General features: G+C 37.2%; 1 protein-coding gene across 6 annotated transcripts in view; it reads left to right on the top strand.

Moving 5' to 3' along the window:
- LOC116780155 (cAMP-specific 3',5'-cyclic phosphodiesterase 4D) overlaps nucleotides 1–15,357 on the top strand; it is a 394,135-nt gene that overhangs the window by 356,272 nt on the left and 22,506 nt on the right. Inside the window, exon 1 of one of the 6 annotated variants that reach the window (XM_032674709.1) lies at nucleotides 13,610–14,070. The exons of the other annotated variants lie outside the window; for them this stretch is intronic. Within the exon in view, the coding sequence (XP_032530600.1) occupies nucleotides 14,023–14,070 (48 nt within the window). The 5' untranslated portion in view covers nucleotides 13,610–14,022. Of the gene's footprint in view, nucleotides 1–13,609; nucleotides 14,071–15,357 lie in introns of those variants that run through there. 6 annotated transcript variants of the gene reach the window in all.

Below are 15,357 nucleotides of genomic sequence, written 5' to 3'. Positions count from 1 at the left end.
TACTTGAGATCTTGCAAAATGAAGTATTTATTTTGCTTTCTAAACTTGTAGCTCCCTGGGATTCTTCTTTCTTAGCATACCCATGTTCTGCTTTTGCTGTTACAGAATACTAGAGTTAAAAGTACTGCTGCAGCCAAATCCAGATGCGTTTTTTGCATGACTTGTCAGGTGTCTGGAAGCAGCCTTTGCGTGTGGTGTTGCAGGGAGCGTGTTTGGATTCCTCAGCATCTCTACCCTCTGCTGCATGCTGATCACCTCGGCAGATGGTGCCAGCTCAAGCCCCTGCTGCTGATGGGAATGCCCACCCTGCTGATCCAGGCACTCTACTAGGAGGTGTCTAGGCCTGTCTTAAACAAACAGGTCCTGGGGGAAAAAGGGAAGTCTGACATATGGTGTGGCCATGGCAACAAGCAGAGATGAGGGTGCCATTTTGGAGTAAATGCAGGCTATTGTGGCTCAGAAAGAAGGCAGAAATTATCTTTGCTAAATTTGCAAAGTTATTCTCTATGGTATGTTGGAGATTTTTTGAAAGACACCACTTGTAATAAGACAGCTTACAAAAAACCCAAAATCTGAAATTAAGTACGTAAGGGTGTCTTTAAATGAATTATTTTTCCACTTGCAATGGAAACTTTAGCTGGAAAATTCATAAGCACGTTTACTCCTGAGAAATATTAGTGTGATGAATTATTTGACCAATCATAGAATATATCTTTGGCTGCTTAAAGTCCAACACCTAGATTTCTCAGTAAAATGAATGTATTTTTCCTATACTATGGAGCATGGCCAGAGTTTTGTATGTCTGAATATTGGACCCAGATAATATTGCATTTCATAATTTGGTAGTTATTTTTTACCCATTTCTTAGCATCAGTAAAAACAAATATGTATATTTTCTAGCTGGGAGGGATTTTGTGAAGCTAATTTTGGTTGCTGAAAAGGTTTCAGAGGCTTTATTACAGGAAAACTCTTTTAAGCTCATCACTGTGAAGATGATGCAGTTGTTTGATGCATAGTTAGAGCTTGGCATTTCTAGCAGAACTTTCAGCACATACTTTGATTTTTAAAATGGAACAGATAAATTTTAAATGCAAGATGACAAAATGCTCTGAAAAACTTGTGCAGAAACAAATCTTGACATTTGGGGGCTAAAATAAATATTTTTCTTTTATTTTTGGTGGTCAGGAATATACATTTATATTCTGATCTTTGTTTCGCAGGGCTGTGAAAGATAGATAGGTTATAGGAATGATAACAACACAAAATAAAACTATACTGTTGGGATAAAGTGGAACTGCATGCTTCTGTTTATACCACATCTATACATTTTGTCTTTCCAGGTAGATATTGTGTTCTTATGTGTCTTTTAGATTGTATAGATGTGGTATAAATAATAGCATGCTGATGTACATAGACAGTTTAAGTTTGTTCTCGAAATCATTTTCAGAGCTTGAAAAATGTTCTGGTTGTAGAAAACTAAAGCTGCCTGACTGATCAGAGGCAGGATGATAGGACAGGTGTTGGGTCTTAAATCTTATTACACTCAGTCATTTGAATAGTGTGCCTAAGTATGAAATGGTGCCTTAATTATTCTTCAGGGAGGAGCTGTATGGCATTTGTTTTTGTTTTCTTTCTTCGTTTCCTTCTACAGTGTCTTGGCTATTGTGAAATAGCACACTTCACACAAATCTGTTGCACCCCGTGTCCTGCCCAGCAGTGATGCACAAAATGCCTTTGCTGATGCACAAAATGTTATGGAATGGCAGGAGTCACACCGACCTCTGCTGTATCTGCTGAGTGCCTTGCTGATGGACTCATAGGCCACAGCACTGGAAGTGATAAGATCCATTTTGACTTATACTTTTTGACTACCAGGAGACTTCAGGGAGTCTGTTAGCAGACGTGGACAAATACCTTTGTTTTGCTTCATAATTCCTTTTCCTCTCAGGAAATTTTCTAATCAAGACCTGAGACTTTGTGGATTTATACTGATATTTTGATATGAAGTGATTAATATAGTGATACACTGGATAACAGACAAGGCAAATGCTTGTTCTAAGTCATTTGTTGTGCTTACACTGAACTGGGAAATATTGGGAAGTCTTACCACTTAATACAAGCTGAGAAAACAATCTGAAAATCAGAAACACATTTGGTTTTTAAAAGCCAGGAATATGCTTTTTATACTTGTGGCAGTAAATGAAGCAGTAATTAACAGAATAGGTATATCAATCTCATGAAATGAGTATGAAATTAACTTTAATACTCACTGAAATTATCAAGTGTTACATCGTATTTTGAATGGAATTTGCCTTAGACAAGATGTAAACTCCCTAGTTAACTATACAGTCCTATACAGCTGAACTGCACTTTTAACACCCTTTCAGTTTTATTCTCTGGTTTGTAGTTTGAACAAAAGTATGGCATTGGACTTGGGGGATGGGGCTGGAAAGGGGAGACCTGGAAGGTGGTACTAGAGCATCATTCCTGTTGCCTGGGGCATTTGAGCAGTTTATGTGAATTCAGCTAGCTGGAGCTAGTGAGAATCTTCAAATTTATTCTATCAGGCTATGGATGGAGCCCAAAGCTGCTTTTATTTGTCATTGTTGTCGCTTTGATAAAGAGTTGATAGAATCAGCTGTTAAGCAAGAGCTTCTTTGGAAGGCTGGAGGAAGTTTAATTAGTTGCAGACTGAAGCTGTTTTTACATTTCTGTCCTTGTCATGGCAAAAATGGACTTGTGCATGTGTGCCCACGTAAATGAATAGGCTGATGTCCTTCTGCATCTGCTGAGGTCTTACCAGTGTTTCACGAGCTGCTGAGAGCTTTTCCAGCAGCTAAATTTTGCCAGCTTTTTTTTTCTTTTTGATTATTAAAGATGTAATCTAAAGATGATGATGCCATATCTGTTTAGACCTTATTGCATTTGTTTGATTTTAAGATTTTTACCAAACCAGGGATGATTTTTATAGAGACTTAAAAGTATCTATTTAAGAGGACTGAAATATGAAAAATACCTTGTTCCTTGATAAAATACCTACTAATAATGAAATGTTAATAGATAATCTTTTACTTGAATAATGTATTTTGTATCCATATTGCAAGTTCATCAGAGAATATACCTCAATCTAATGATGTACTTCTGTTAGGGGAACCTAATCCATTTGCAGTATGTGATACTGCTTTCATGTTTTTAATCTACCTTTCGTTTCAAATTTTGTATGAATGGTGAGATTCATTATAGATTAATGTTCAGAAAAATGATAGTGAATTATCATTGATTGAAAAGAAGTTTTACATTTCAAATGAAATTTTCTTTAAGGCTTTGACGTGCTATGTAAGTTCGTAAGTGAACTAAATTATCAATGCTAAAGTATATTAATTTATGATTTTAGTTTTAACCATTATTAAATACAAAATATTAACTGGTTATAAGCCATGGCTAAAAGCAGTGTTTGCAAAAGGGGATTACTGTACAGTGTTACAGTACATACTAGAAATTGCTAAATACAAACCATATTTGAGTATTTTCAAAGAAAATATTGATTTAGCAATAAAATTGTTTACTTGTAAATATGAATTTATTGATGCTCTGTCAGACTGTAATTGATCAGGAGCAACATTTATTCTTTTAGAAAACTTAGCATAAAAGTGTTTTCAACATTTGAAACATTTTCAGTTGTGAAAATGGATTTTGAATAATGCAAAAATGTTGAAAAAAAACTAACCCTGGAGAATGACTGAAAGGGTGCTTCTCGCATGAAATCCACTTCTACAGTGGTAATGAGAAATGCATAAGTTTATACTCATATGTATGTGTGATTTGAGATAACCTTGGTGCTTGCTTTATTGTTAATTTCGTTTTATAAAAAGAAGTGAAATTCACCCAGGTGAGAGGGCTCCTACAAAGTTATTTCAACTTTTGTGATGATTGTATTGGAGACTAATAGATGTAGCAGTTGTGTGATTTGTAGCTATCTTAAGTAAAAACTAGTGCAAAACTGTCTCTGTAGCTCTGTAGTGGGGTCTGAGCTGGCAAGCTGTGGGCCTTGTAGCACAAGAGTGGTTCTAGGTTGATGCCCCTGTCTCATAGCCCACGCTGTGGAGTAGGAAGGAGCAAAACACTCACAGAATAGAGTGACGCTGCAAGTCTGCACTCGTGGAAGAACCAGGCATCCAGCTGCATCTCCTGACCTTCAGTTGTTGTTCTCTCTTGAGCCAGTCTGATCCTTTGTATGCTCCTTCCTGTCTGTATTACAGGTGGTGAGCTACGTGGAAACATTAGTAGCTAAAAATGGAGAATGCTAGCAGTCCATTTCTTCAACTACCCCTCAGCTATTGGTTGCTGCTCAGCTGAGACTGAGCACTCACTGCTCGGCTCCAGCACAAGGTTAAACAAGGTTGCCAAACCCGAAGGAACTCTTCTGCTCTGATGGATAGTGAGGCATGGATGTGTCACTTGTCCTTATCAGCATTTGGCCAACACCTCCCAATATAGGCTGGTCTGACCCTGCTAACCGCTGGCTGGGTAGTGCAGTCATCCACAGCTGACAAACCCAGCACAAGCAATGGAGTAGAGCTCAGACCAGGTCTGCGTGATCTGAATGCAGCAGCACCCCACTATAAGCTGTCACCAACACACAAGAAGACAGAGCCCAGAAAGGTGCTCAGATTTCATGTGTAGAATGAGAAGCAAATTACTGGTATCGATAGACAAGGAGTAAGGAAACATGGATATAACATGAGATTCCTCATGCAAATACTTAGTCTTCTTGTAAGAGGAATTTAAATCGTGCTGGTAATAAGTATGCTATTCAGGAAACTACAGAGCTGCCTTTGGCCTCATTATGTTATCTTGTCTCCGTCTCTCTCATGTGTACGTGTAAACCCAGCCTCACAGTACACCTGACTGTGGGACTGAAAACCACTTGGGTTTTGTGCTTGTTTGCTTAATTTGACCTAGAGGCATTCAGGTGAAGTGCTCAGACAAAAAAAAAGCATGACATTTTTGTTTGTTTCCCTGTATGCATGAGACAAGCATGTAATGGGTGAGATTAGTTGTTTCTCCTCTTCCAGATGAATAGATCTTTATTATTTTGTGTATCTGCATAGATGCAGAGCATGTTTAGAGCATCTAAATAAATAATCAAATGAAAGGTAGGAAGGACACATTGCAATGAGTATTAGTGAATAATCTTCCTTGAAAGAAAAATGATACTATCACGTGCACTTTAGTAAGAAGTACAACAGCCATGGTTTAGTAAGATCTGTAGCCTTAACCAACAAAATTGCATGAAACAACTGGCAGTCTGCATTCTAAATGTTGGTCTCTACAGTGTGTATACTGAGCTTTTTGCCATGTTAGTACATACTTCACAGTCCACAATTCTCTGCTTTTGTCTGCAGAATCATTGCTGTTTTTCATAACTGCAGAAAGACAGTTGAAAGACTCATTTCTTTTAGTATGGAATTACAGCCATTCAACAATATTTCTGATGAACTGTTAAAGCTTGACTTTGGTGAGGTCTGCACTAGGATTGCTTTATTAAAATAAGAACGTCATGTTACAGGAGAAGAAAGAATTATCTAGTAATACCTATGAAACTGTCCTTACACAGCAAACCAGGTTTCTGTGTGAAAATGGGAATACCCTTAGTTTTTACTGGCATAGCTGTATTAGTCTTAGGATGAGCATCACACCCATTTGCACGTTTGCTAGATATAGCTGTCTGGAAAAATGCATAATATGGGTATAAACTTTTTTTTGTGAGCATGCTATGGTAGGTATTTATGGGGGGCATATTTACTTGAAGGGTGCATATACATATAAAAATAGAAGTAAGTTATTCAGATGATTCTGAATTTTATATTCCTTTTATTACATATCTATGTCTTAGGCAAAACTATATGAGGTGGGAAAAGGAGAAAAAAAACCTGTCAGACATGTTTACAGCCATATCTTTTCCACTTGGTAGAAAGGAAACTGTCAGGATTTCCTATAGATGAGTTTTAGGGAAAAAATCAAACATTTCTCTCTTCACAATATTTAAATGATCAAGTACTCTTTTGTAGGGGAGAATTTTGATATTAGAATAAATCACCTTTGTTGTTTCTCTTGTGTGGATACCTTTATGTATTTAGTACAGGGAGTCTTAGAAAAGTTTTAAGCTACACTGTGTTCTCCCAAAATACAAGTATCCTTATATGATGCTGACTTTGATGTAGCTTATAAATCTTATTTATGCAAATAAGCTGTCGAAAGTCATTCTCAGTAGGTAAGGTAGCAGGTTCAAGTTGCTGAAATTTCTGTGCTGCAGGACATTGGTGTTTGGCTGCAGCTGTGAGAGGCACAATATATATCTTTCTGTGGTTGATATAAATTATATATATGATATATATATTATATATCTCTATGGCACAATATATTTATTAACAGCTGCATTCCTTCAGCCTTGGTATAGCATAATTTTGGATGCATTATTGAAGTGTAAGGTCATTGCAGTACCTCTGTTAAGTTTACTCTTTTTCTCTTAAATGCCTGTGGACTAAAAGTCCCTGGACAGCTGAACTCAGCTAGGCATAGCCATGCAGAGGAGGTACATATAGGAGGATCACACTGATCTTTTGAGTTAGATTATTTTTACTTACTTGTTTTCTGTAGAGCACGTGCAAGTGTGTATTAAGGAAAGGGGCTTACTGCTGAGGAACATAGGAGTAGCCCTGAGACTCCACTTAGAGCAAAACTTGCTAATTTTATATATTAGTTGCCCTGGCAAAACATCCTCGGCTAGGGCTACGCTTTGGGAACTGGGGAGTGGGTATCAATAGATTGTTTGGAAAATGTCCGTACTCAGAGTATGGCAAAGTGGCAACTCAGTGAAACATAGAATAGGATATAAGCCAAACTGTGCAGCTGTATTTGAGACTGAGATTTCCACCCAGGTTCCTTGCTTCACTTTGCCTGGAGAATAGAAGGTGGAGAAGCAGGATGCATTTTTCCTTGTGGAAAAATGTGGTGGTTTGAACCACCACAAGGATAAGGGGAAAGAGTGAAGCATTACTTTTTCTGTTTAGTTGTCATTGCTCCCAAGTTGTTTCATAGCTTATTTGGTTGTGATGCAACCATATTGTATGTTTATATCAATATATTGACACATGTTTAAAGACATGATACATAATGGGGTTTTGTGATGTGAGATTATATATCTATGTATATCCATGTAAAGGGTTTTTTTAACATTGTTTTTAGGGCAAAACTTGAAAATACTTCTGTTTATGTCAGATACCGGTCACAGTAGTAGTTTCATGGACAAAATAATATGGTTGTGGTTATGCATTTGATTCTGTCAGCTGCCAATATTTAGCTAAATATTTTTTGAAATTAAATTCCATTTACTGCAGGGTGGTTTTTAGAGGCTATGATATACATATGTACTCCATCGTTATGTGGAAAACTTTCAAGAAAATGATTGGTATATATTGTGTTTTAAAGCATTGACCCCAAAGGGTTGAAATAGGGAGTAATTTGTTGGTTGTGCAATTGCTCAGGAGTGTCTATTGAAAATACTGCAGTTGTAGAGAATGCCTTTAAAGACACTGCTCTGGTACGGCTGAAAATCTCACATTGTGAGATTTATGGTCTGAAAAAAACTTAGTATCATCTTGTATATTCATGCTAATGCTTTTGTTATCACTAGAGGGCAGTAAATACAAACAATGAATTATGTATTTACCAGAAAGTCTTTTTCTTTTTTTAATTTATTTAAAATTATAAAGAAGCTTTATTAAATAACTCGGCTCTTGAGTTTTACTACATATTTACCCTAAAATAGTTCAGAAGAACATTTTTATCTCAATCTGTTTAGCAACAGAAAATTCTCATATTTCATCCATCAGAATTATATATTCCCTAATAAAATGATCTGTAAAATAAAAACGATACAGCATAGGCTATTCCATAATTTTTAATAAATGTAATTCTAACAGGCAGGAGCCTGCCAAGGAAGTCTTTTTAAAGCAGTATAATTGTGCTACGTTAGCATCCTTAAAACTGAGACTCCTTCTGAAGAATTGGGGATTCGTTCCAATTACAGGTGTCGGTTCTCAGCCACCAGTTCAAGCCTTCTTGATATCAGCACAAGACCCAGCTTTGTCTCCACCCCTGCTGCTCACTTGGTGTGTGGCAGCTGATTCCTGCATCTGGAACAATTTACTTATATTCATAAAATTCCTGATTGTTTGTTTGGGATTTTTTACTTAAATTCTACATTTTTTCTTCTAGTCACGGAGTCTTATGCAGAGAAGTTTGGTGAGGCTGGCTAATTCAGTGGAGTTTTCTTGTCCAGCTGTCCTGCTGCTTTCTCCAGACCAACTCTGGTTTTTGGCTTAATTGAGTCCATCCACATGCCCTTGCTTGCTGGAGGAAAGGATCATTCTTTTCTGCTTTGATCTTCCATCACTGAGTAGACTTTCCATTTTGTGCAGAGACTTTCTGCTGTGCCAGCATAAGGCCCGATGGAGCTCGCTAATGCTGTGAAAACAGTGCAGTATTTGTGACAAGTAGGAGTTGAATTTGCCATGGGTAATTATCACTGTTCCTTGGTATCTGGAGGTCAGCCTAAAAATTGTAGAAATGTAGAAAGGTTTGGGTTGGAAGGGCCCTTAAAGATTATCTAGTTTTAACACCCTGGCACGGGCATTGTATTTTAATATTTTTAGACAGGCTCTTCGTTGGGTTTATGAGATTTCTTCAGGCTATCTGTTCTTGTTTGTAATGCATACAACTTTGAAAACTAAAACTGGTTATACCCTTAGCTGTCTTCCTTTTTGCTTTACTTTTTGTTGCTTGCTAGACAATATGCACTACATCCAGCACACTTGTATTCAGGACTGATGCTCAGGCATGTCTCTGAAGGTTCCTAGTGCAACTTCATAGTCAGTCCAGGGGGTTGCAGTGAAGAGCTGCAACAAGCCTCCAAGCTAAGTATGTTTCTACTGGAGTTCCTGTATTACCCATCACTGACCCATAGAAGGAAAGACCCAGATGGTAATTTTCCCATGGGACAGTTAGAAAGGTACTGCAACTGAATCACCCAATCACAGAATGGGTCAGATTGGAAGCGACAACAGTGGGTCATTCGTCCCATCTCCCTACTCAAGCAGTGTCATCCCAGAGCACATTGCACAGGGTTGTGTCCAGGTGGTTCTTGAATATCTCCAGTGAGGGAGAATCCATCACCTCTCTGGGCAGTCTGTTCCAGTGCATGGTCACCTCCACAGTAAAGAGGTTCTTCCTCATAATCAGGTGGAACTTCCATGCATCAGTTTCTGCCCATTGCCTCTTTTCCTGTTGCTTGGCAGCAACAAGAAGAACCTGGTTCCGTCCTCTTGATACTCTCCCTTCAGATATCGATATATGCTGATGAGGTCCCCTCTCAGCTGTCTCTTCTTGAGGCTGAACAGGCCCAGCTCCCTCAACCTTTTCTTGTAAAAGAGGTGCTTCAGTCTCTTAATCATCTTTGTTGCACCCTGCTGAACCTGCTCCTGGACAGGAGCTCACTCTCTCTCTCTTGTCTTGAGGAGCCCAAAACTGGACACAGCACTCCAGCTGAGGCCACAGGAGGGCTGAGTAGAGGGGCAGGATATTTCCCTTGACCTGCTGGCAGTGCTCTTTCTTATGCACCCCAAGATATCATTAGCCTTCCCTATGTCTTGTGCGTATCATGAGTTGGTTTCAGCTCAGTAAGTTTTAGGCAGTTTCAGCTGTCTTCCATTGCTTCTTGTTGCTTCCTCAGTGCTAGTGAAACAGGTCTGTTGTGCTATGTTTTCTCATTGTCGTAATTCTACACATTAGATGTGGGGTTTTAGGTTAAACAGTCTGAGGTTTTTCTTTTATTACAAAAAAAATTTCTCTGTCCCCTGAATAATATTTGTAAATTTTTTTCCTACACAATGTACATGACAGCAGTTAAGAAAACAGAGACACTAGAGCTTTTTGCACTGTTCCATCACTAGTGTTGGCAGAATGGGAGATTTAGAGTATCTGTCTTTTATTTAGTATCCTAGAAGATTCAGATTTCTGGGAGTGACAGTATCACTATGAAATGTCCTGTTGAGACTCTATGAAGTCTTCAGGGTTTCTGCTTTCTTCAGTGTAGTTCACCATTTTGTACTCATGGACCACTCTCCTTATTGCTGGTATCTTTGCAGTTAAATTCTTTGAACTGTGGTTTACATGAATGGTGTGAACATTTTGGTTCATCCCATCAACCACCCCTCCCCCCCAGTTTTTCTGTTCTCTGGAAGTTTTCATGGCAGTGGCTTAGTTTCAGACACCAGCAAAGAAATTGAGTATCATAAAATAGTTTCAAGTCTTGTAGAACCTCATTTAAAGCAGTCCCATTAAATGAAGTCAGCCTGTTTATGATCATTAGATATGGGTCTATAATCACAGTGTTAACCTATTTAATGTGTCCTCTCTCAATTCTGAGAGAGTTGTTGCAGAATATTTTACAGTCACAAATCAAATGCCCTACAACAGTACAAGAATATTACACATTCAAATACATACATGATATTGACAGGCATTAATTACACTCCTGTGTCTTGGTTCTTTATCAAGCAAATACGTAGAATATGTGTATTTTAGCTTTTCTGTTATTATATTCAGGACTGGTGTTTTGTGAAGTTGCCTGAAGTTACCCATCCATCCTGCTTGCAAATTTTAAATGGCACAACTTAAAATTTTTGCAGTCTTTAAAAGTGTGCTATGGTTCAACATCACAGCTCCTGGGATCTCTGCCACCTCTTTTTGTGACTCTTTTGGAGAAAGTTGTCCAGGATCGTTGATTAAATAATAAATAGCTAACATTTGCTGAAGGTATTAAGTGACTTCATAATCTTTCTGCATTTCAAGGTCATTGTCTTAATTATTTCAAAACACACCACCATGCTCATTAAAAGCTTCCCCTTTTTTTCTGAATTATTTTATTACTCACTTAATGTAATTTCAAATTATACGTTTCTCATTTTCTTATTCTTTGCTTGATTCGAAGCATTGTAGAAAATGTCATTATGCCCTTCTTCCCTATGCATTATCTTCACAGCTGTATGTTTGTATAAAAACAAGAATCTCTTGACTTTTGTTTTTCTTAACTTGAATTCCTCTCAGTATTTAGCTTGTGGAAGCTATTTGCTGTGCACTCAGCTATTCACCATAACCTCCTCCAAAGCTAATTATTCACTCTTTGCAGTCTGGGAATTGAGCATGAAAATCAGCCAAAATGATTCCTGTAAATCAGTGCTGGTGTGACTTTCCCAAGTACAAATGTCCAAGGTCCTACTTCTACATGTAGCCAAAGTCAGAGTGCATGCTTTCTGAGACAGTGAAGTCATAAAATTAAATTATATTACAGCAGTTGGTAGTTTTATAAGGTTGAGACTGCGATTCTTGAAAAAATCATACAAATTAGTAGTGAGCAGCCAATATCAGGTGTAACTTCCTAATATTAGTATAATTAATATGCAGCTAGAATAAATTGTTGTAACATATATGTACACTGGAGGAAAATGTTTTTTCATGTTTTTACATCAAAAGGATCTAAGTATATAACGTCATACTTCAGTAAATTCAGTAAGCTGTTTCTCTTGCAGATGTACCTTTGTTTCATACATTTGTGACGGATAAAAAAATTGAAGATGTTTTAATACTTGCTAAACAGCTAATGTAATTTACATGCCAGCCATTTTAAATATTCCCCATCTGAATCAAGTTCTGCACTATTGGGAACAGTTGTTAATATTTAAGGAGGAAATAGCCGTTAAAGTAGCAAAGTAAGAGAAAATAATTTAAAACTTGGCTTTCCGATGTCTGTTAATACTGCCTATTGCAACCAAACTTTCATAGTTCATGCTTCGTTCCTAAAGCAGCCAAAAGGGTAGTGGCTATTATTTTACCATTTTCTAAGTCATGCTTGAAATTTCCTTCTGAAGAAAGGCAGCATATTTTCAGTTCTCAGTGTTGATGCTGGGCAGGTGGCAGCAGTGCTCTCTTCTGGGTGATCAGAAGATAATGCTACAGAGACACAGACAGGATTTATATGCAGTGTTACAAAGCTGAGCTGGAAGAATCAGGATAAATATTTTCCAGAAGTACCTTTTGACTTCTTTAATGTCATGCTGAGTCTCTAGTAACTCCAGTTTTAATTTCAAAACTTAATTTACATCTTAATATACATCTGGCTGCATAGATCCGGAACAAGTGTAACTGTGCATTTTAAATAGAAAATGTGTCAGAAATGTTTTAGGTTATCTATTTTAAGGAAAACAGTATGCTTTCCACATGAAAATACATTAAGTGCTGATGATCTGTTGATTGTATTCAGTTGCTATAGATTTCTCTCCTGTAAGGATGAAATTTGTCTATGTCATACTTTGCCCTATTGATTTTTACAAGTTCAGTTCTTTTTCAAACACTTAGTGTCACTGACTATTTCAGCCAAAACCTGTCCTACGACCGTTCTCAGCATCTCCCAGTGAATCAGCAGTATGGAGTTAGGCTGAACGCTGAACCTCATTCAGTTTGTCCTTAGGCTTTGCGCGTTGTCATATTGGGAAACTCTTCCTTCTTTTGATGCAAGAAAGACTAAGAAACTTGCTGCAGTTGTGCATGTGTGTTGCACAGAATGGTGCAAGATAATCATAGAATCATAGAATGGCTTGGGTTGGAAGGGACTTTAAAGATCATCTAGTTCCGACACTCCTGCTGTGGGCAGAATGTATTCCTCCTCTCAAGTTTTGGTCTCTTGAGTGGCAGATGGTGGGATATTTTGTTTAATACCTGAGTCAGCTCACTGACACACTCCTCTTTCAGTTAATCCTTTTTTTTTTTTTTTTATCTGTGATGTATAGCTGTCATTGATTATAATAATCTGCTGAGGCAGAGCAAAAGTTGAAGAAATACAGTGAGAATTTGAGGACTCTTATTAACTCACTTCTTACATCTCCATGGAAGCTTAATACTCATTGGGAGTTGTAGGACATGTGACTTACTTAGCTTAATAAGAACTGCTTTTATCTCTTAAAATAAAAAAACAGTAGCAGCTAGAAGCCTGGCTCAGTAGTCTGAGCTGGATCAGTTTTTAATCTAGATGGCATAAAAACCAAAAAAAATTTCATCACAGACTGCTCAAGAAACCAGATAGCTCTATTGATTTTGTTTTGGGAATTTTTTCCCCCTTAAGAAACCCTCAAAATATAATTTTCTTCCATATGAAAAATTAAAACCACTAGGCAATCCACATGGATATACACAGTGCTCATTTTAACTGCTTGGATGGTGCATCCACTGAAGAGAGTGTTAAATGCTGCTGAACTGACAAGACTTTAGTCCGATTATTTTTGAATGGCATGTGAATGCTGCAGGCAGGGATGCTATTAATAAAGGGCATTTGCTGTTAAAAAAAAAAAAAACAAAAAAACCAACAACGTATCCTGTGCCCAGGAGAGTCCCCAGCGTTGGTTGATGAGAAATTACCATACATCATGACACCAGCCCTACGGATTTATATCTTTTAGGGTGACATACTATTGGCTGCTAGTTAGCCTCTATGGGAGGGATCGCTGCCACTGTCTGTGGCTTCCTCTTTAGGTCCTTATTTGGTAGCTGTTGATAGAGCAAGTCTTTGAGCAGCCGAGCATCTTGACATACATTATTCATTAAGTCCTGGTGTTCAGGAAATATGCATATCCCTAGCTCTTCAGAAATTTCTTCAGCTTGTGCAATATGTGTCTTCAATGTTGCCTCTGAATGCTTGGAGTTTCACAAATGGCATTTCTACAATCGGAAGACCACACGTTTGGATTTCATTTCAGAATGCCTCCTGTGCACACAGTTGCTGAGAACCTGAAGATCAGCAGAAAGAATTAGGAAAGAAGGAGTCTTTATTCTTGGAAGTCTTTTGCAGTGTCAGATAAAAAAGAACTGATTACCTTAGATTGGTAGCATAGGAAAAAAATACCAAAAATGCCTGAGGCAAACTATTTACTCTCAGTTTCTTGGGGCTACATAAAGGTAGGATTTTCTTTTACCTTTTAAGAACCTTTATTTGTGGCATGTCATTGCATGATCACTGGATAACATGGTAATTTGTGGGTGATATGTTTATGAGCACTAGGAACATAAAGTAAAAAATGAGATAACAAGCCTTTGTTTAGCAAGAAGAATGAACTGCACAGTATACAGTCTCTTAGAACTGTGCTGGGACTTTTAAAATAACATTCCTTCAGTGAATGATCAGACTGAGTCTAAAGCCAAAGAAATTCAGAAGAATTTTTTTTCTTTCAGATAAAGGTTGATACAAAACTATATTTCCAGACATTAAAAGATTTAAAAAATACCCCCTCAAAACTGTGATACCATTACAATGGGAGAGGGTATGAGTAAAGAAACTGAGGATACTGGGTGGATGCATGACTCATACTGGTTTTAATAGCTGAAGAAAGATGAAATTTTGAACAGTGTGTTTCAACAGCATTTTGTGGTAGCCTATGTGTGTGTGACATCTTATTGATTAAAACACTGGAAATTGCCAACTTCTAATACTGATTTACATTTTATGTAGGGCAGCTTTGAACTAGCTTGAAACTATTGTACTGCTAGAAAATGAAATTAAATAAGATTTTATCTCTTTTTATGGAAAAGTTTAACACCAAGGAATCAAATCAATATGCCTGTCAACACACAGAACTGAAATCCACATAATAGAAAACTACACTTGACCTTTGTTATGGCCGTAAAAAATTATGTTTGTGCTTAAAAAAATTATACTGCTCTTATAATCATTATCAAGTTGTAAAACAAAAAAAAAAAAGAAACATCATCCTGTGTTTGACATACAATAACTGTACCAAATCATCTGGTTTTAAAGAAAATTCTGATTTCTTCTGGAGTAAATAATGCAAGTATTGAATTAAATTAGTGAAAATAACACAAACATTATATTCACACATGACTGAATCTCTTAAAGCTTTCTTGTATCAATAGCTAGTTTTATGATAGATATATATTTCTTAATGTGGAAATGCAAAACCCTCATTAGGTGATTATGTCCAATTGTGAGCATTGTCAGTTACTGCTGACTTGTTACAATATATTTGCAAGGATTTTGGTCAGTCATCTGTGAAAAAAAATTAATACCATTATGCTAGCTAGGTGGATTTCTTTCTTGTTTACCAAAATAATAAGATGAAATCACTTTGCATTAAGCAAAAGGTGAGGTATTTATTCTAATTTACTAGATAGTCTTTCCTGCATTTCCAAACAGCTGCTGTCACATTTATCCTTGCTAAATTGGAAAAA

The sequence above is a fragment of the Chiroxiphia lanceolata genome, chromosome Z (genome assembly GCF_009829145.1).
Source record: "Chiroxiphia lanceolata isolate bChiLan1 chromosome Z, bChiLan1.pri, whole genome shotgun sequence".
In the NCBI taxonomy this organism is placed as follows: Eukaryota; Metazoa; Chordata; class Aves; order Passeriformes; family Pipridae; genus Chiroxiphia; species Chiroxiphia lanceolata.
Note: the sequence above shows the minus strand (reverse complement) of the source record. Positions and strands in the feature narration are given on the sequence as shown.